Below are 21122 nucleotides of genomic sequence, written 5' to 3'. Positions count from 1 at the left end.
GATGCATATTTGATTGATTGATTGTTGGTTGCTTAACGTCCAGTGGCAAATATTTCATGCATATTCAGGACGAGAACAAGTTAACAATAAATACAATAGGTAGGTTCTGTAATAGGGGCTTCCGGGATTAAGGTCGGAGTAATTTTGACTGCCACGGGAAATGAGGGTATATTGGATAGGGACAGAAATTTAGCCTTGCAACAGGCCACCTACGGACCCCTCAAAGAGTTGTTACAAGGGTTCTTAACGTGCAAAGAGCGTGGCACTCTCTTTACACGAGGCATCGGATTTAACGTCCCCATTCTGACCGGACGTGACTGCGAACTTGTACATTCCGCACAGCCAAACGCACGCCCCACTTTAGCGAGGGTTTTACCGCCGGTCGGAGGAAGACCAATGGTGACCATATTTCTATTCCCCAGTCACCCTTGGGGGGGATGCATATTTGTGATGTGATGTTATCTCTTTCTTCTAAATAAACGTGCCATGGCAATAGATGTGTTTTTGTTGCTCTCAAGCAAATGTAAGTTCAGCGGCATGAGGCAAGTATATATCCCCCCATGTACGTAATACAGTACTGCGAGTTTGCAACATCAAAGAATGTGCCAGTGTGAATGGTCCACCACCAAAATGACAATATAAAAAAGTTAAACTTGATGTATTAAACAGTATTATATAGTTCTCAGTACTTCATTTTAACTTTCATGTGTGCTTCTTCTGAGCAATTAAGGTTCATCTAGTGCTGTTGATGTATATTTACTGTTTTATTTTGATTGAATTGATAGTTTGAATAAATAGAATAAATGTGTTACATATATTTTGTTATTTTACTAAAGATCCATGCATATCACTAGATGAGTTAAGTGTGACGTCCATTTTCTCTGAACTACGGGTAGTATACATTTTTGTTAAAGGGCCAGCTAAAGCCGGCATACAGTTGCGAGATTTTCTCGCTGTGTTGAAGACCCATTGGTGGCCTTGAGCTGTTTTCTGCTCTTTGGTCGGTTTGTTGTATCTTTGACACATTACCCGTTTCTGTTCTCAATTTATTTAACGAATTTATTATATACTCCACGAATGATTTCATATTACAAATATTACTTTTGCTTTGACTGACCCCCAAAAAAACACAAAATTTCCAAATCGAAAACATGTATTTAATTCTAAGAAATCCTACATCAGCATCAGGCCATTGTGGTCACACAATTAGTTGTGAATAATAAGGTCTGAAAGCTCAACAGTGGAATATAAAAAAGCAGCTTGATGAGGTGCCAATTTGTCTAGGTGCTGATTTGTCTTGATACTGAACTGTCTTTCTTGAGTGCTGAAATGATTTTCAGAGGTATGAATTGTCCTGGCGCTGATTTGTCTCAGTGCCAACGTGTCTGGAATTCATCCATGTTATGCTGCTGTTATGTATGTATAAAATAGCCATTTTAGGTCAAACATTTAAATTACATCATTTTTATGACATCATCATAACATCACAAGTGACCTTCCTGCACTAAAATGTCCAGATTATGTAAATGTTGATTTTCACTTAATCACTTCTGAATGTTTTTTCTTTAGTGGCTGTGATCAAACAACAGCTGTGATTACCTTAGCTAGCTTCCTGCATTTGTATATTTTTACCTTTATTTCAAATTTATTCGTCAACTTTTATTTCCTTGTTCTAGTTAGTGATTATCCTGTTGATAGCTGCACTGACATCTCAAATTTACTATGGGGATAAAGAGTATGCGAGGGAATTATCAGTTGTTTCGTTATTTTAAAACTATACTTTTTCCGTATTTTTCATGTTTATATTTTAATATTACATTTTTCTTCATTCTGTAGCTGATGATGCAGGATTTGAAACATCAGTTTACAACAATACAGTGTGTAAAACTCCAAATTTAAACAAACTAGCAGAAAGAAGTTCTATTTTCACTAATGCCTTCACATCTGTTAGTAGCTGTTCTCCCAGCAGGTAGGTATTCCTTGACCATGTTGACAAATAACAGTAACAAGCCAGTGTTATTTCAACTAATCAATTGATTGTTCTGGATTTTTCCAACTGAAATTAATTTTAAACATAAAATGAGTACATATCTCAAGTGTTTTTTCCTTGGGCAAGTTATTTTCTCTCCACAAATGCCCTGTTATTGGTTTGTGTGTTTTTTGGTAGTTTATACTATATTTTACAGCCCTTTCCATGCACCATATGATAGAATGTGTCAGGAAACATCAGTCCTGATAGTTTTATATACCATTTTTTTATCAGAGTTTCTTTCACATGATCTTTTGAAGACATATTGTATCATTTATCATTGAATATTAGAGAGCACTGCATAATTCAACACTAGGATCTCTCGAGGCATCTTGGTACTGTTGATAGGTCTTATCTCTTTTTAATTTATTACCAAAGACCATTAAAATATATTGGAATAGCTACAACAGAGTTGTTCCTCTGAAATTTTTGTCATTTTCCAATATTTATGTGTTTGTTGTCACATATATATATATATAAACTCATCTCTTATTCTTTTTTATACGACCGCAAAAATTAAAAATTTTTTGGTCGTATATTGGTATGACGTTGGCATCGTTGATCGTCGTCGTCGTCGTCGTCGTCCGAAGACACATTGGTTTTCGCACTCTAACTTTAGTTTAAGTGAATGGATCTCCATGAAATTTTACCATAAGGTTCAATACCACGAAAGGAAGGTTGGGATTGATTTTGGGGGTTATGGTACCAACAGTTAAGGAATTAGGGGCCAAAAATAAGCATTTTTGTAACTTCCAGACAATAACTTGTGTGTAAGTGTATGGATCTCTCTGACATTGTACCACAAGGTTCCATATCACAAAGGGAAGGCTGTAATTGATTTTGGGGGTAATTGCCTCAAAATTTTAGGAATTAGGGGCCCAAAAAGGGGCAAAAAACAAGCATTTTTCTAGTTTCATGACAATAACTTGTGTGTAAGTGTTTGGATATTTTTGAAATTGTACTACAAGGTTCCATATCACAAAGGGAAAGCTGGAATTGAGTTTGGGGGTAATTGCCCGAAACGTTTAGGAATTGGGGTCCAAAAAGGGGCCAAAAATAAGCATTTTTCTAGTTTCCAGACAATAACTTGTGTTCAAGTGTATGGATCTCTCTGAAATTGTACTGCAAGGTACCATACCACAAAGGGAAGGCTGGTATTGAGTTTGGGGGTGATGAATCATAAGGGGGTTGAAAAAATTTGGGAGGGGGGATTTTTTTTTTTTCTTTTTTTTTTTTTTTTTCCTTTTTTTTTCTTTTAAAATTTTCCATTTTAAGTTGGTTATTTCTGATTAATATTTAAAAGCAAATAATAATGATATGGTAGGAGATACACACCAAACAGGATGTGTAAATTATTATATAATAAGTATTGTGCAATAGCAAGAAATTTTCAATTGCACAGTATTGCACAATAGCAAGAAATCTTCAATTGCACAGTATTGCGCAATAGCAAGAAATCTTCAATTGCACAGTAATGCCCAATAGCAAGAAATATCCAATAGTACAATATTGCGCAATAGCAAGAAATTGTCAATTGTACAGTATTGCGCAATAGCAAGAAATATTCAATTGCACAGTATTGTGCAAAAGAAGATACAAATAAGTAAATTGCTTATTTCTTGATCAATTTCAATGGGGGTTTTATTCTTGAATTCTTGGGTTTCTTTAATATGCTGAATCTAACCGTGTATTAAGTTTTTGGATTTTGGGCCCCATTTTTAAATTGGTCCACATTGAGGTCCAAAGGGTCCAAAATTTAACTTTGTTTGATTTCATCAAAAATTGAATTTAATTGGGGTTCTTTGATATGCTGAATCTAACCGTGTATTTAGATTCTTAATTTTTGGTTCCGTTTTCAAATTGGTCTACATTAAGGTCCAAAGGGTCCAAAATTAAACTTAGTTTGATTTTAACAAAAATTGAATTTTTAGGGTTCTTTGATATGCTGAATCTAAACATGTATTTAGATTTTTGATTATGGGCCCAGTTTTCAAGTTGGTCCAAATCGGGGTCCAAAATTAAACTTTGTTTGATTTCAACAAAAATTGAATATATGGGGTTCTTTGATATGCTGAATCTAACCATGTATTTAGATTTTTGATTTTTGGGCCCCGTTATCAAATTTGTCCACATTGAGGTCAAAAGGGTCCAAAATTAAACTTTGTTTGATTTCATCAAAAATTGAATTCGTGGGGTTCTTTGATATGCTGAATCTAACCATGTATTTAGATTTTGGATATTGGACCATAATAGGTGAATGTCCAATTTAAAATTTTTAAGTTCTTAGACCACATTCATTCTGTGTCAGAAACCTATGCTGTGTCAAATATTTAATCACAATCCAAATTCAGAGCTGTATCAAGCTTGAATGTTGTGTCCATACTTGCCCCAACTGTTCAGGGTTCGACCTCTGCGGTCATATCAAGCTGCGCCCTGCAGAGCATTTTATTAAACAATACTTTTGCTTATAGGTCTGTGATATTGTCTGGTTTACCACAGCACCAAAATGGGATGTATGGCCTTCATCAAGATGTCCACCATTTTATGTCATTTGGTGATGTTCAGAGTCTTCCAAAGATAATAAATAAAGCTGGCATAAGAACAGGTACTTATAGGTGTAACAACTAAATGACATTTCAAAGAAGAAATATATCTGTTATCCTTTAGCCAGATGTAAATTGGTGACTCTCCATTTGAAATCCGAAATGACATACATTCACTTCAGTTTGTATTATGAGCACTGAGTCAGAGCTCGAGTTGACATACAAAAAGTTCAAATTGTATAATGATCTGGAATTGATTTGTATTTAAGATATGGTTAGTATTGATTTAAAAAAGTTAGAAAATGGTTTCATTCGTTATTTAAACCTATGATATTGACTACACTTCAAACGATACATGGTTGAGGACTAACTTTATTCATGTACACTCAAGTTCTTCTTGACCAAAAGATTTTGAAATGTTTATCTAATTTGATATTTTCTTCTAGTGGCATATCAAGAGATAGGAACAGACTAGGACAGTGATATCATTTCTGACATCATCCTTGTATTGCATAATTATAATTACTGCTTTAAGGAATTATTGGGAAGAAACATGTTGGTCCTGAGGCAGTCTATCCATTTGACTTTGAAGAAACAGAAGAAAATAATAGCATATTACAAGTGGGGAGAAATATTACCAACATCAAACTTCTTGTTAGAAAATTCTTGAGCCAAAATAAATCAAGGTAAGTTTGATTAGGTAAGATATACAATAATAATTTTTCTTTTAAAGATTAAATTTTCATGAAAATCAGAATAGAAACAACTTCACAGCTTGATTTTTAATAATATATATGTAGTGAAAATTCAGTAAGGTAATCTCTCTGTGTATATTTCATTTTCTGGTAATGTTATTTTAATTGGCTAACATTATTATCTCCCATAAATATACTGATAAGTAAAAACATCCCCTAATATCAGTAAGATATGTATAAAACAACATCTGATTTATTTTTATTTCAATACTTAAGTCAAAAACAAAATGAAAATATATAAAATAAGAAGATGGGTTTGATTACCATTGAGACTACTATAGTTCAATGTATTGCCCTAAGCAATGAGCGCAACCCAAACTGTGTAGTCAGCTATAAAAAGGTATGATTGTATTTAAGGTGTACATTTGGCAGGTTTCATATGACCTTGACCTCATTTCATAGTTAATTTGTCAATGTTAAGTTTTCATGGTTTTGTCAGTTTTTCAGATAAGTATACTGTAAGCAATAGATCAACTATATTTGGTGTATGGAATACAGATTGTCTGGCAGGGTTCATCTGACCTTGACCGTAAATGTTCAGTTTTCGTAATTAGGTCTGTTTCTCAAATGATATAGGTTGCACTTCTGTAAATATAGACAACAATGCAATGAAGTTTCTTTAAAAATTATATTGTTTAATGGAAAGCTCATATGCACTACTATTTTTTTTCCAAGGTCAAAACATAGGATTGTGCGGCATATTTTCAACATTTATATGCCTCAAACTTCTTTTACAAGTTTAAACTTATACTAAAATTTTGTACTACCTACCCCCCCCCCCCCCCCCCCCCCAACCTTCACTTTGGGTCTTTTCTCAGAATTCAATTTGGCCGCTATCCATGTGCATTTATATTGGTAAAATTTCCCAAGTTGTGTCTGTATGAGACGAAACATAGAGATCATACCTGGGAACCAGTAGGTAAACAAAACAAAATTGGTTTGATTGTAAGGTGTACATACCTGTCTGACGGGTGCCTCTGACCTTAACCTCATTTACATGGATCATTGATAATGTTAAGTTATTGTGATACATGTAGTAAAACCTTCATATAAGAGACTTTCAACATAAGTTAAATCCTGATAAGTTAAGCAGGTCAGACATTTCACTGTCTGCATTCTTTGTTTTAATGATAGACCAAGCTGCTTGTCCTCTTTTTTTAAAAATATATATTTAAAACTTTTTCAGTCCATTTCTGTTATATATTGGGTTTCATGATCCTCATAGATGTGGCCATACCCATCCACAATATGGACAATTTTGTGAAAAGTTTGGTGATGGCAGTCCTGGGATGGGATTTATACCTGATTGGACACCACTGACCTATAACCCTGATGATGTCATTGTACCATATTTTGTCCAGGACACACCAGCATCAAGAAGAGACATAGCAGCTCAGTACACAACTATTAGTAGGCTAGATCAAGGTGACATATAGTGCTTTTGTTTTCTTATTTGGTACCAGATTACTGCAAATTCATTGTAATTTACCATTTGAATGCAAATCTATCAGTTATGATGTCACAGTCATGTCATAAACATGGCATAATTTGCTTTTGTACCAGAAACCAAAAATAGTAAATTAATATTCATCTATTGATTGATTAATTGTTGATGTTTTAACACCTTCTCAGCACACTTGCTACATCAATGCGACTATTTTTCATTGGTGGAGGAAGCCAGAGAACCTGGAGAGAACCATGTCCTTCAGCTGGAAAACTGGCAATATTTATCAATTCATAAAATATAAATTTATAGGTAAAATATAAATATTTGCACCACCTTTACTAAAAAGAACCATACTGTGGATTCATTTTTATTCGTGGTATACCAATTTTCGTGGGTTTCGTGGGTCACAGCGAACCACGAATTTAAGAATTCAACGAAGAATAATCCTGAGAAATGTGTATGGAGTCGGATGTTTATTTCCGGTTATGTTATGCAGTTCTAGTATAGTGTTGACTAGCCATAAACATTGTAACATAACACAAGTTTTTATTGAAAGAAGATACAAGTATTTTGGTTAAATCAATAATAAATATATCGAATATCAGTGATAATTTACTTTTTAAAATTGATTAAAACTGTTCATGGAAAATAACTGCAAGTTGTTAATTATCGTGTCATAGTTTGGTTTACTGGTGATTAAAAAATTAATAGGATTAAGTACGGGGATATTGCCCGTAGGCAATATTGTTTATGACATGAACATTTATTTTCACACCTTTTACTTATATGACTGTTTATTATATCTGATTAGGGAAATGAGCTTTTAATCATAGAGTTTTGAATGCCTTATAAAATTCCGACAAGAATTTATAAATTGTAAAACAAACAAATAATTATTTGTCTCTGTCCATTATTGTAATAGAAGTTTTCAATGAACACTTTAACCTAGAATGACCAAGCGAGGATTTTGACAATTCAAAAGTTTTTTCAATGAATTCCTTCTTTTTTCTTTGTTTTATTATTGATCAAACCAAGGAGGTTATATGATCTCCTAAATCAAAAAGAAATCCACGAATTACGTATCTGAATTTTTTTTTTATAATCAGCAATCCACGAATTTACGTATACCACGAAACGTCTTTTTTTCTCTATCCACGAAAATTGATACCCACAGAAATAAATGAATCCACAGTATTTAAATCATCATGAGAAGACATGATTATCACTGATCTTTTTGATGAGCCTGTTGCTCCTATCAAAATATTGATAGGAAAATGACACAATTTTAGAGTTTTTGGTGTGAAGGTTGAAAACAAATCAAAATTGATGCACAACTTACAGATGTCTTGTGATCATGCATGGTTGTCACGCATAACAAATTTTTAATAGTAGAAATTGTCTCCCCTTCTTCAGTTTCAACCATTTTCATGCAATTATTTAGTGATGGTACCATATCCCCCACATTAAGTCATCAATCCATGATTTAATACCAATTATCTGTATAAATCAACCAAAGTTGGGCTTTGATGGATTGTTTTATAAATGATTGATGAATTTCTGCAAAATTTCTAAGGAATTACCTAAAATGATTGGGTTTTTTTCTTCAAAATTCAATATTTGAAACACCACTAAGAAATTATTGTTACAATAAATAATATTTTTATCTATTGTGGTTTTCATTATATTATAGGTATTGGGTTAGTGTTGAGAGAGCTAGAGATAGCTGGATATTTAGATGATACATTGATAATTTATACATCTGATAATGGTATACCCTTCCCTAATGGCAGAACTAATTTGTATGACTCTGGAATAACAGAACCATTCTTACTATCATCACCTCTTCACAGAAGCACATGGGGCATGGTAAGTAGAGTCGTAAAAAACATGAAATACTCGTATTGGTCCAGTTACTCCAGTAGCAAACATGTCATGCATATTCAAGATGACTTTAGATTTAATTAATTAATTATTAAATATGGAATTTATAAAATTAGGAGATGTGCCGATGAGACAACTGTCCACCAGAGTCCAAATGATGTGGATGTAAGCACCTATCTATTAAACTATATACTTTTGTTTTGAAAATACTTAGATAAAAATAAGATAAACTGTTAACACAGAGATATGTCTCCCCTTTTTGTTATTTTGATAATGCAAATGTTGAAATTAAGGTGTCTTCCTGCTATTCCTACATTTTGAAAATACATTTTCCTTCTATTCCTACAAACAAAGTACAATAGCTGTTGTTATAAGGTAATCTGTTGTTTTAGTGATTTAGATTTAATTGATGTACAGGTAAATAAGTGCAACAACAAAAAAATACACACTGTATACTTATTTATGAAGAATAAGAATAATAAAGATAAAATTAATCATGGATAAAATTGAGAATGGAAATACATAAATGGGTCTTCAACGCAGCGAGAAAATCCCGCACCCGGAGGTGGTCCTCAGCTGGCCCCTAAATAAAATTGTGTACTGGTTCAGTGAAAATGGATGTCACACTAAACTCCAAAACATATAAAGGAACTAAAACTATAAAAAACATACAAGACTAATAAAGGCCAGAGGCTCCTGACTTGGGACAGGCGCAAAAATGGAGCGGGTTAAACATGTTTTGTGAGATCTCAACCCTCCCCCTATACCTCTAGCCAATGTAGAATAAAGAAACACATAGCAATACACACAGTAAAACTCAGTTTAAAAGAAGTCTGAGTCCGATGTCAGAATAGGTAACAAAAGAAACTAAGCAAAATGACAATGATACATAAATTAACAAAGGACTACTAGCAGTTACTGACATGCCAGCTCCAGACCTCAATTAAAAAGATTGAAAGATTATGTCTTCATCATATGAAAATCAGGTACAATCCCTCCCATTAGGGGTTTAGTATCATACCATCATAAAATATATGAGAAGAACATAACCCGTATCATGCCAACAACTGGTTTTAGAATAAATGTTTATTTCCAATGCAAAGACCCTATGAGTGAATCAATATTAATACCAAAATATGCAATCCTTAATGACCTGACAACAGTATCGTAACTATATCCCTTCTGAATAAGTCTGTTTAAAGGTTTGGATGTATTGCAAATAATAATTTAGAAAAGTAAATATATAAATTTACAATGAATTTATATAAAAGGAAAATCCAAATTTTTTCAAATATGAAAAGTAATGAGGAAGAAAAGGATTAATACAGAAATGAAAAGTTCAAATTCAGTAATACTAACATATAACACATAAAGTTTAAAAGTTGAACTGTAATCTTAATTATATACAGCCTTGATGATGGGATCAATGCTACAAAAGTATATTAAGGTTAAATAGGCAAAGCAAAATTTAAACTACATTTCATAACACCCACAGTAAAATGGTCCACAGTGCCCAGATCATCGCATGCATCACACCTAGGACCCATAGATCTAGATAGGACCAAGTCATGTATTAATCCAAGATGACAATGACTTTATATAGACGGTTTTTATGATCAATTCTGATATTTAAACATACTATATTTCTTAGTAATTTTGATATTTTTTTCTCTCATGCATAGGATAATACATTTGTATTGGAGACTCAGTGCTTAAAGTATAATATGATGCTTAAATACTGCTTACATCATTGTGTTAGTGAACTCTATCTTTTGGGACTTTGTACCAATTTTTTTTATTTATATTTGATGGATTCACTCAATGGCAAAAACTTTTCATTACACATTATGCAAATATTCAAAGTCAATGAACCATGACTGAAGGTACAGGGCTAAACAATCTCCATGGAAATGAGATGTGCCAGTGCTAATACAACTGCATACCAAATATCATTGACTTATCATAAGTCATTCCCTTTACACATACATTAAATTGTAAACTATGTAAAAGTTTCAAAGTCAATAAACCATGATGAGAGGGTGGGGCTATATAATCTCCATGGAAATGAGACTTGCTGAAGCTTGCTTGATGAGCTGAAGGACGCCTCCGGGTGCGGGACTTTCTTCCTGCATTGAAGACCCATTGGTGGCCTTCGGTTGTTGTCTCTTTGACACATTCCCTATTTCCATTCTCAATTTTATTGCAAATGCCAATACATTTGCATACCAAATATCATTGACTTAACATTAGTAGTTCATCTTAAACTGATCTATCATAAACTAATACATGTAAACTAAGCAAAAGTTTCAAAGTCAATAGACCATGTCTGAGGGGGTAAGGACCAAATATTCTCCATGAAAATGAGATGTGCTAATGCTTATACAACTGTATACCAATTATTATTGACCTACCACTAATGGTTCCGCTTTTAAAAGCTGACCTAATCACAAACTAATACTTGTAAACTAAGCAAAAGTTTCAAAGTCAATAGACCAAGTCTGAGAGGGTGGGGCCAAATAACCTACATGGAAATGAGATATGCCAATTCTTATACAACTGCATACCGAACATCATTGACCTACCACTAGTGGTTCCTCAAAAAATGACCTAATCACAAACTAATACCTGTAAACTAAGCAAAAGGTTCAAAGTCAATAGACCATGACCGAGGGGGAAGGGCCAAATTATCTCTATGGAAATGAGATGTGCCAATGCTAATACAACTGCATACCAAATATCATTGACCTACCACTAGTGGTTCACAATAAACTAGACCTAATCACATCTAATGCATTGTTGACACCGCCCCAGCTGCCGGAAACAGCATACCTATGTCTCGCTTTTTCACTCCGTCAAGGCAAGACAAACACATGGTGTGATTGCCAATTAGACAACTCTCCCCAGGGATCAAATGACATAGAAGTAAGCAATTATAGGTCACTGTATGGCCTTCACAATGAGCAAAACCTATACCTCATAGCAAGCTATAAAAGGCCCCGAAATGAAAAATTCAAACGAGAAAACAAACCACCTGATTTGTATACAAAAAAATAAACATAAAACAAATAAGATATACAGTAACAACGACAACCACAGAATTACAGGCTCCTGACTTGGAACAGGCTAATTAATACAAAATGTGACAGGGTAAAACATGGTAGGGGGCGCCCAACCTTCCCCATACTTGTGAAACAGCATTGGAATCCCACCTCTGGACCCACCGGCACCAGGAACACCAAAAGCCAAAAACCTGATAGCTGGATGCACAAATACAGAGTCGCATCAGGAGTCATATGACAAAAGGCACATAACAGCTCAAGACAAATGAAGGAAAAACTGTAACGTAAATAAAAAGATACACAATTTCTTTGTCATAAATATTGGTACTGAGGTGACTGCTGTAGTAGAATTTCATGTATATGTCTAGAAATGAGCAGAGGAAGATGTATCTGTGGTTTCTTTAATCTCTTGTGGGGCCTCAGTGGCCAAGTGGTCTAAGTAGTCCAACTACTGTACCATTAGCCAGTCAACACTGAGGTTGTGAATTTGAATCCCGCACGGGGCAGGTGCACTCGATTCCAATCTTAATTGACTAGGATTGTCAGTTTTCCTACGGAAGGATGGTGGTTCTCTCCGTGCACTCCGGTTTCCTCCACCAATAAAAACTGACCGCCACGAAATAGCACAATAGTGTTGAAAGTGGCGTTAAACACAAATCAATCAATCAATCAATTTGATCTCTAGTTCAGAAGGATATATTAATGGGACCCTATCAGAAAAGATTGAATTGTCAACGGATAAACATCATCAATAAACCTGAATGTGAACTTAAATGATCTATCATCTTTGATCTACTTGTTTTTACAAGTGTCTGAGGGAACTCCCACTCATATGAAAATAAGAAAAGGTTAGCCAGAAGAGGTGTACAGTTGGTTCCCATTGGAATGCCGAAACCTGCTGGAAAAATTCTATATCCAAATTCCACAAATATGTTGTCAGTGAAAAATCCAGCATACTGAACTTTGTTCTTCGGTGTAGCATGTTTAATTTTTGGGCCCATTATTAACAAAATATTCTGAATTATATCCCCAAAAAACAAATTTGTAGCATATGGTACCATTTTTATGGTAAATATTAAAGACACAAAGTACAGATCTAAGAGTACTCACAGTTACTAAAACTTAAGTTTAAAGGCAATAACAACTAATAAATCAAAGAACTTGATTGCTGTGAGGGATATGATTGCTATTGTTTCTTTTGATATTAGTATTCTTTCTCAAAAATAATTCAACTGCACATGTATACCCTATTTGATTCAATCTAGACTTATTAAGTTTAGGTTTAAGACTTTAAAAAATTGCCAATCTCTGGTACAATTGTTTATTTATAAATGAACAATGTAATTATTGTGTTCAAGTTTTTGCTCTACATTTGCCTCATTCTTGGAAATTCAAACACTCTCTTTTTAATGATATTCCTTCTAAATGTTTTTATCCATCCCACATACCATACTCAGTGTCAAATATACATTTGTACAAGCCTAAAAAAAATTGCAATCCGTTCTTTCTTTGGCTTTAAGGTTCAATTATGGCCAAAAATGTTACAAATCTTAGACATCCAAAACTGCAGAAATTTAAATGACAATAGAGTTCATGGTCAAGATTATTAATTCTACCATGTTTGAAAGCTTTTTGGAAAATGGTCTCTTGAGTTAGTTTAAACAGTATTTATTATTGAAATATATTATAACAATAAAGTAAGTACAATTTTACATAGCAGTCAAATATGGTATTCAGAAACAAGTTTGAAAAAACTTTTATAAATCTGATTTGTTGGTTTGGTACAGACAGAAAGACTATGTCCAAGAGGCGCATATTGCAGTGGTCATTAAAACTTATCCAAAACCTTAAAATGAATCTACCAGCAAACTTTTTTGAAATTATCCATGTTTTCACCTAGATTGTTCATTCTAAAGGGAGTGCGATTTATTGCAGCATTTTTGCATGTTTAATTTTTTTCAGAATTTGTGTCAACTCCACTTCAGTACTAATCTGACGAAAATAGTTTCATTCCGGAACCCCTCTCGCATTTTTAACAAAACAGCAGAATTCCCATTTTGACGTGATGCTTAATATATAAAACCCTACATATAGGTACAACATAATACTGACTTTCCTTATTGTAAAATAAACACCAATTTAAAAGGGAGATATCAAAACACGAGGATTATGAGAAGAAAATTAAAGGAAAGTTGTTTAAATTCTTCTGATTGTTAGTTATGTATTTATAAAGGTTACTCGGGAACATGTGTATTTGTTTACTTTTAACACGTGTGTTTAAATCAAAACATGTTTATGTTTAATTTGATTGGACCATCAGTAAGTTATTACCGGTTTAAGTTATATCAATCATGATAACTTCATGCTAGAATTTTAGCGCTAAAATTATAATAAGATATCTAGAATTGTCATTCGAGGTTCGCCTATCCGACAGAAAGGTTCGTTTTTTCTTAAATCGCCACTTGGTAAAATGTCCGAATCTTCTCCACGTCTGGAATTGAATGAAGACATACTACTCGAAGGAGATAATAGTTTACCGCCACCTAATATTCATAAAGCAGCTGATAAGTCGTCTGATTTGGTAGATACTGTAGAGCTTTTTAAGACAATTTTAGACAGCAAGTTAGGTGAGTTGAAATCTGAACTCATACAAGAACAAGATTGCCTTAAGAGAAAAATTAAGGAGGACGTCACTCTAAAATTTAAGGGGGAAGGAAACAGAATTCAGTACACCTTTAACGAGGAATTATTAGACACTGTTAATAAACTTTCAAAATTCATCCCTAACTCCAATACTCAAGCCTATAGATTAGTTCTTGACATAACTGATAAGATCAAAAGCCGTAATAAGAAAATACGCATAGCTGATGCTTCCCCTGCTGGTTGGGGAACCGTTAGGGAATACGAATCCAATGCCGTGGCTTCAGATTCTGAAGATGAGAGAAAGATACGACAAGCTGAGACCAGAGCTATCCGTACCTCCAAGGAGAAGTCAAAATCTCGCCAGCAACCTTACCCAAAAAATCCGCCTCGTCAACAACCTGCGGAATCTTATGGTAACCCTGCTTACGCTCAGCATTATCAACGTAATCAGCAACAGCCCTTTCGTGGGAGCTTCGCAAGGCGTGAGCCTTGCTCAATCGACACGTGCCACTACTGCAAGCAACAAGGCCACTGGAGAAAAAACTGTCCTCTTCTCACCAGTCTCAGGTCATCCAACAGCAACTCCACAACCTACCAGAAGTAGTAAAGTAGGGCCTGAACGTCACTCTCCAGTCATTGTGAATGATAAGTATTTAGACACTATTAATGACCAATTTTCTACATGTTTTGTTGATAACGATTATATAGAATCTTTTTTAGATCAAGTTCAATATTTTGAAAATTGTCAGTCATATGATAAATTTAAAGGGGTGAAAGGTAGATTAGCTTGTCATGTAAAGTATTGGGAAAATATAGGTGCTTGTCCTTTTGTGCTTGATACAATAAAAAATGGTTATGTTATTCCATTTATAGATACACCTTTTAAAATGTACCACAGAAATAATAGATCAGCACGGCAGATTACCCGTATGAAATTATAAGGCGTATTACGCCTGGAAATAAGGCGTAAACCAGGCGTAAGTGGTAGTTACGTGTCTAGATCCAGGCGTAAGGGAGCAGGAAACGTAAATTTGTAGTCCTTACGGGCGTAGAAAAAAGTGGTAAACCTGGCGTAAATTGAAATAAGCAAGGCGTAAATTTTCTTACGGGCGTAAAACTGTTGGTATGGCGTAAATCATAATACCCATAATGCTTTGTTTAAAGGATCATGGGAATTTTTTTCAAAATTTGGCTCTTTGGTTTTAGTTTGCAAGAGTTGGACTTATGGCAGCTTCATATGTTCAGGGATAATTAGCTTGTTTTGTGCTTTTTGGAAGAATTTGAAATTGGAAATATGGAATCAAATTGATTAATAAAAATTGTGAAAAAAATGGAAAGTAAAACATGGTAAATAATAATTATGTGAGTATAACCTAAGTTATTAAGTTTTAAGTTCTAACAGTAATTTTGCAATCCCAAAACCTTTATCCTTGGATAATAACATTAAAATCTTTTACATGAAGTTAAATTGCAGTACATGTATTATGATTATATTTTCAAGGACATTAATTTATAAAAAACTTAGTTAATTAAAATGCTTAAGTTTTATTTCAAGAAAAATTAATTGTCATAATTCTTATTTAAACTTTAAACTTATTTGAGCCAGTGTCTGTCTAAAATGTATTTATTAATATATTAGCTTCTTCAATGGTTAATATTTCCAGTTTTATGTCAAACAATGAGAAATTAAAGCAACAGTACAGAAGTTTGTATTAAATACACAAAAGTACACAGCTAGGGTAATACACTGATTTGAAATAAGTGTAGTATTATGTAAGGATATTACGCCTGGTTTATTTATTGACCAGGCGTACTCATTTGCATATTACGCCTGGTTTTCTCTGGACCAGGCGTACTCATTTAAATATTACGCCTAATTTTACGCCTGGTTTCCGCCTCAGTTACGCTTGGTTTCCGCCTGGTTGACGCCTGGTTGACGCCTGGACATGCATTCCTTAAACACTGCAATGATGCCCGGAAAAAGTATGATTTTTACGCCTGGTTTCCGTGTCATATACGGGCGTCACAGTTCGTACAGATTATACTGAATTTGTCACAAAGTCAATTGAAGATTTAGTTCAAATAGGTTGCGTAATTAAAGTGCCTTTTCAACCATATGTGGTAAATCCATTGAGTGTTGCTACTCAAAAGTCCGGTAAGAAACGACTTATTTTAGATATGAGTCAATTGAATAAACACATAAAGCGCGAAAAAATAAAATTTGAGGATTGGAAGTTAGCTATACAATATTTTGACAAAGATATGTATCTGTTTAAGTTTGATTTAAAATCTGGTTATTTTCACTTAGACATATGCTCACAGCAACAGACTTTCTTAGGTTTTCAGTGGGAAGGTCAATTTTATTGCTATACTGTTTTAGCTTTCGGAATTACTACCGGTCCGTACATTTTTACTAAATGTTTGAGGCCACTAGTAAAATTTTGGCGTGGAAACGGTATAAAAGTTGTTTTGTATTTAGATGATGGATTTGGCATGAGTCCAGATGAAAATACATGTAATGAGCAATCGTCCTTCGTAAAAAGGTCTTTGATTGATGCTGGTTTCCTTATTAACGAGGAGAAGTCTGTTTTTAAACCTGTTACCGAGTTAGAATGGTTGGGAATAGTTTGGAACTCGAAAGAATACAAATTATCTATTACTCAACGTCGAGTTGACGATTTGATTTTCTCATTGAATGTAATTTTGGCTAAATTTCCCTATGTTACAGCTAGATCTTTAGCTCAGGTTGTAGGTAGAATTATTTCTATGACTCCCGTAATCGGAAATGTGGCTAGAATTATGTCAAAGTTCTGTTACATGGAAATTGAAAGTAGAATTGGGTGGGATATTCCCATTACAGGGTACAAACCCGTCGAGGTTTTATCAGAGTTAAAGTTCTGGTTAGAAAATGTCACCATGATTAACTATCGTAATTTATGTCATTACAGTAAATCTTCTGTTGTCATATACTCAGATGCTAGTAATATTGCCGCTGGTGCATACACCGTTGAATTAGAAAATAAGATTTTCCATAAGATGTGGACATGTAGTGAAACGGTACAAAGCTCCACATGGAGAGAGCTGAAAGCTATAGAGTTGGCCCTTTTTTCTTTTAAGAATAGTTTCACAGGAAAAACTATAAAGTGGTTTACTGACAATCAAAATTGTGTCAAAATTGTTAATTCGGGAAGTATGAAAGAAAATCTTCATGTTATAGCAAAATCTATTTTTTCATTTTGCATTCAAAAAGGAATATCAATTGACATTCAATGGATTCCCAGAAAAGAAAATGAAAAGGCTGATTATATCAGCAAAATGGTTGATTTCGAGGACTGGGGAGTCACACATATATTTTTCAATTTTTTAAATGATATGTGGGGTCCTTATTCGATTGACAGGTTTGCAAGTGTCGAAAATAGAAAAGTTATGAGATTTAACTCCTTATTTTGGCAACCTGATTCTGAAGCAGTTGATGCATTTTCTCAAGTTTGGACCAATGAAAATAATTGGCTAGTTCCACCAATTAATCTTGTGATACGATCGATTAAACACATTATAGCTTGCAAAGCTCGAGGCACGTTAGTTGTGCCTAAGTGGATTTCTGCTGCATTCTGGCCTTTGATATTCGATAAACATCTGATTTATCAAGATTACGTAAAAGATGTTATTGTGTTTAAAAATACTGATGGTATTTATAAGCAAGGTTCGAATAAGAATACGATATTCGGAATTGAACCGTTTGGTTCGCCAGTTTTGGCTGTTTTGCTAGATGCATCTTAGACATGGCCCTAATATATATAGATATATTTTAGCAGGCATGGTCTGTTTGTGACATGGCCCTAATATATATATAGATATATTGTAGCAGTCATGGTCTGTTTGTGACATGGCCCTAGTATATGTATATTGTAGCAGGCATGGGTGTTTATGTTGACATGGCCCTAGTATCGGTAATGATATTGTAGCAGGCTTGGTTTTTTATTGACATGGCCCTATAGTATCTATAATGATATTTTAGCAGGCATGGTAATTTGTTTTACAGTTTATGGCCCTAGTATCTATAAAGATATTGTAGCTGGCGTTGAAATATTTGAATATATATTATATTTAAGTACTGTGTATAGAAATCTGAAATATGCTAATAATTCGTCCTCTGTATATGTATATAAAATGTTATTGCAATTTTACGTTTTTCAGATATTTTTTCAGTAGGACATTGGTCAGACTTTAATTCACAAGTTGCCTCTAATAATGATCTCAGCAGTTTGTTCAAACAGTTACCAGAATTCCTTCTTTCGTCCAAGGCTGCGAGTACTCAGAAGAAATATAGATATGCCTTCAATTCATGGTGTAAGTGGACTAGTCAATATTCTTTTTCACCATTGCCAGCATCTCATTTACATATTTCTTTATATTTAATTCATTTGTCTGAAACTGCAAAATCGGTTTCAAAATTAAATGATGCTTTTTACGCCATAAAATGGGCACATAAATTAGCTGGCGTTGCTGATCCCAGTGAAAATAATCTAGTTGCATCTGTTCTTGAAGGGGCTCATAGAAAAATAGGTCATTCAGTTGTCAAAAAAGAACCTATCACACCGCATATTTTGAAAAATATTGTATGTAAATATGCTAATAATACTTGTAATTTAAAAGATGTAAGAATAGCATGTATGTGTTTATTAGCCTATGCTGGCTTTTTAAGATTCTCCGAGTTAGCTAACTTGAGAAGGTCTGATATACAGTTTTCCCCTACTTACCTTACACTTCATTTAGTCAAGAGTAAAACTGATGTATATAGGGAAGGGAAAGATGTTGTCATTTCAAAAACAGGGAATATTACATGCCCGGTAGATGTACTTCAGCGTTATCTAAAGTTAGCTAACATTCCTGAAGAATCGAATGATTTTATTTTTAGATCTATTTGTTATTGTAAATCTTTGAATATATACAAACTTAGAAAGAGTAGTCATATTTCTTACACCAGAGCCAGAGAGTTATTGTTATCTGCACTTGACAGTTTAGGTCTTGATAAAAAACAGTTTGGCTTACATAGTTTGAGGTCAGGAGGAGCTACTGCCGCGGCAGAAGCTGGTATAGATGACCGGTTGTTTAAGAAACACGGGAGATGGAAAAGTGATAAAGCCAAAGATGGTTATGTTAAAGAGAGTATACTCAACAGATTGTCAGTATCTAAGAATTTAGGATTGTAATTTATATTGTTTGTCCCCCCTTTTTCTTTTTGTCCCTTTCTTTATCAATCGAAGCTTTCTGTGCTGTCGGGGCGAGCTGATAACCAAAAACTGTGTTGAGTTTTTACTTTGTAAATGCTTTATGTTCGTTTGAAGTATTGAATAAGAACATAAATGTATTTATAAAGGTTACTCGGGAACACGTGTATTTGTTTACTTTTAACACGTGTGTTTAAATCAAAACATGTTTATGTTTAATTTGATTGGACCATCAGTAAGTTATTACCGGTTTAAGTTATATCAATCATGATAACTTCATGCTAGAATTTTAGCGCTAAAATTATAATAAGATATCTAGAATTGTCATTCGAGGTTCGCCTATCCGACAGAAAGGTTCGTTTTCCCACCCACCCACCCCTTTTATTAAGACTTCATAGGAATGTGAATCAGTATGTTATGTAGAAAATAGTTGATAAAATACATGTATGTAAATCGAAATGATTTTTTCTTCAACTTATAGAACATTTTTCTATTGTAGATTGTGTTTATATGTGATGGCAGCGGTCGATGACAGCAAATTGGACATTTGTTTATTGTTTATAATAAAAATAAGCTTTCTGTGCTGTCGGGGCGAGCTGATAACCAAAAACTGTGTTGAGTTTTTACTTTGTAAATGCTTTATGTTCGTTTGAAGTATTGAATAAGAACATAATTATTCTTTAAAACAATACAGTTTTAAAAATCTGAGTTATTCCTTATCATACAGCACAAAATGGTTGACATTAGAGTGTTGAGAGGTGCCTATGGTTTTAAATGTCTACAGATTGCTTGACTGCAATCATATCCCAAAAATCATGTATCTAAGACTAAAATTATTTGGAAGATGTCAAACTTCAATTTATCTACTTTGTCTGAATGCATTTAAAAAGGTCAAGATATCTAAAATCATTTTTTTTAAATGATTTTTGTAAATGCATAAAATATCTAAATAATATAAATAACATTCTTAAACAATTTTGCATTCAATTTCAATATTTAATTTTTTTATCTATAATAAAGATATTTTTTTAGGAGTATAATTTTTAAAATGAGGCAAAAAGGGGGAAATAACTCTATTTAACATTTGTTGCCCTATCAAGTGTATTCCCTCAGGTTGAGATTGAAGTTTAATTTAAAACAGTAATATGTTTTTACACCCAAGCTGTAAAAAGTAAATTGAGCTCAATCCAAGTACCTTAACAACTAATGTCACAATTTATTAAAATCAGGTATCTTTAAATGGTTGATGATTATACAAATACTAAAAGCTTTATTTATACAAACTTCAGTGGTGTTTGTATTCTGTTGTCGCATATTGTATTTTCTTGTAGTCTTCAATTGTATTTCCTTGTAGTCTCTTATTATATACTTCCTGAATTCTCATAGTGTGAATATTATTTCTGTAGTTTTAGTAGGAGGTTGTGTAATTATTTTGTAATTGTTGAGTGATCCTGATAGAGCAAATCTCATTTAAAGTCAAGACAGCAACCCACATTAATTGAGCATAATAGACCAATTAACCGCTCCAAACAAA

At 33.6% G+C, this 21122-nt stretch overlaps 1 protein-coding gene across 3 annotated transcripts in view; it reads left to right on the top strand.

Annotated features, from left to right (window-relative positions):
* The window catches only part of LOC127709128 (N-sulphoglucosamine sulphohydrolase-like), a 33414-nt gene that overhangs the window by 3005 nt on the left and 9287 nt on the right, over positions 1-21122 (top strand). For 2 of the 3 annotated variants that reach the window (XM_052214483.1, XM_052214484.1), the window contains exons 2-6: positions 1837-1969; positions 4501-4634; positions 5108-5258; positions 6514-6752; positions 8465-8640. In XM_052214483.1, coding sequence (XP_052070443.1) covers positions 1837-1969; positions 4501-4634; positions 5108-5258; positions 6514-6752; positions 8465-8640 — 833 coding nt within the window. The remainder of the gene's footprint in view (positions 1-1836; positions 1970-4500; positions 4635-5107; positions 5259-6513; positions 6753-8464; positions 8641-21122) is intronic. The other variant, XM_052214485.1, reaches the window with a different exon arrangement.

The sequence above is a fragment of the Mytilus californianus genome, unplaced genomic scaffold, assembly GCF_021869535.1.
Source record: "Mytilus californianus isolate M0D057914Y unplaced genomic scaffold, xbMytCali1.0.p SCAF_7, whole genome shotgun sequence".
NCBI classification, from domain to species: domain Eukaryota; kingdom Metazoa; phylum Mollusca; class Bivalvia; order Mytilida; family Mytilidae; genus Mytilus; species Mytilus californianus.
This window is presented reverse-complemented; position numbering and strand designations above follow the sequence as displayed.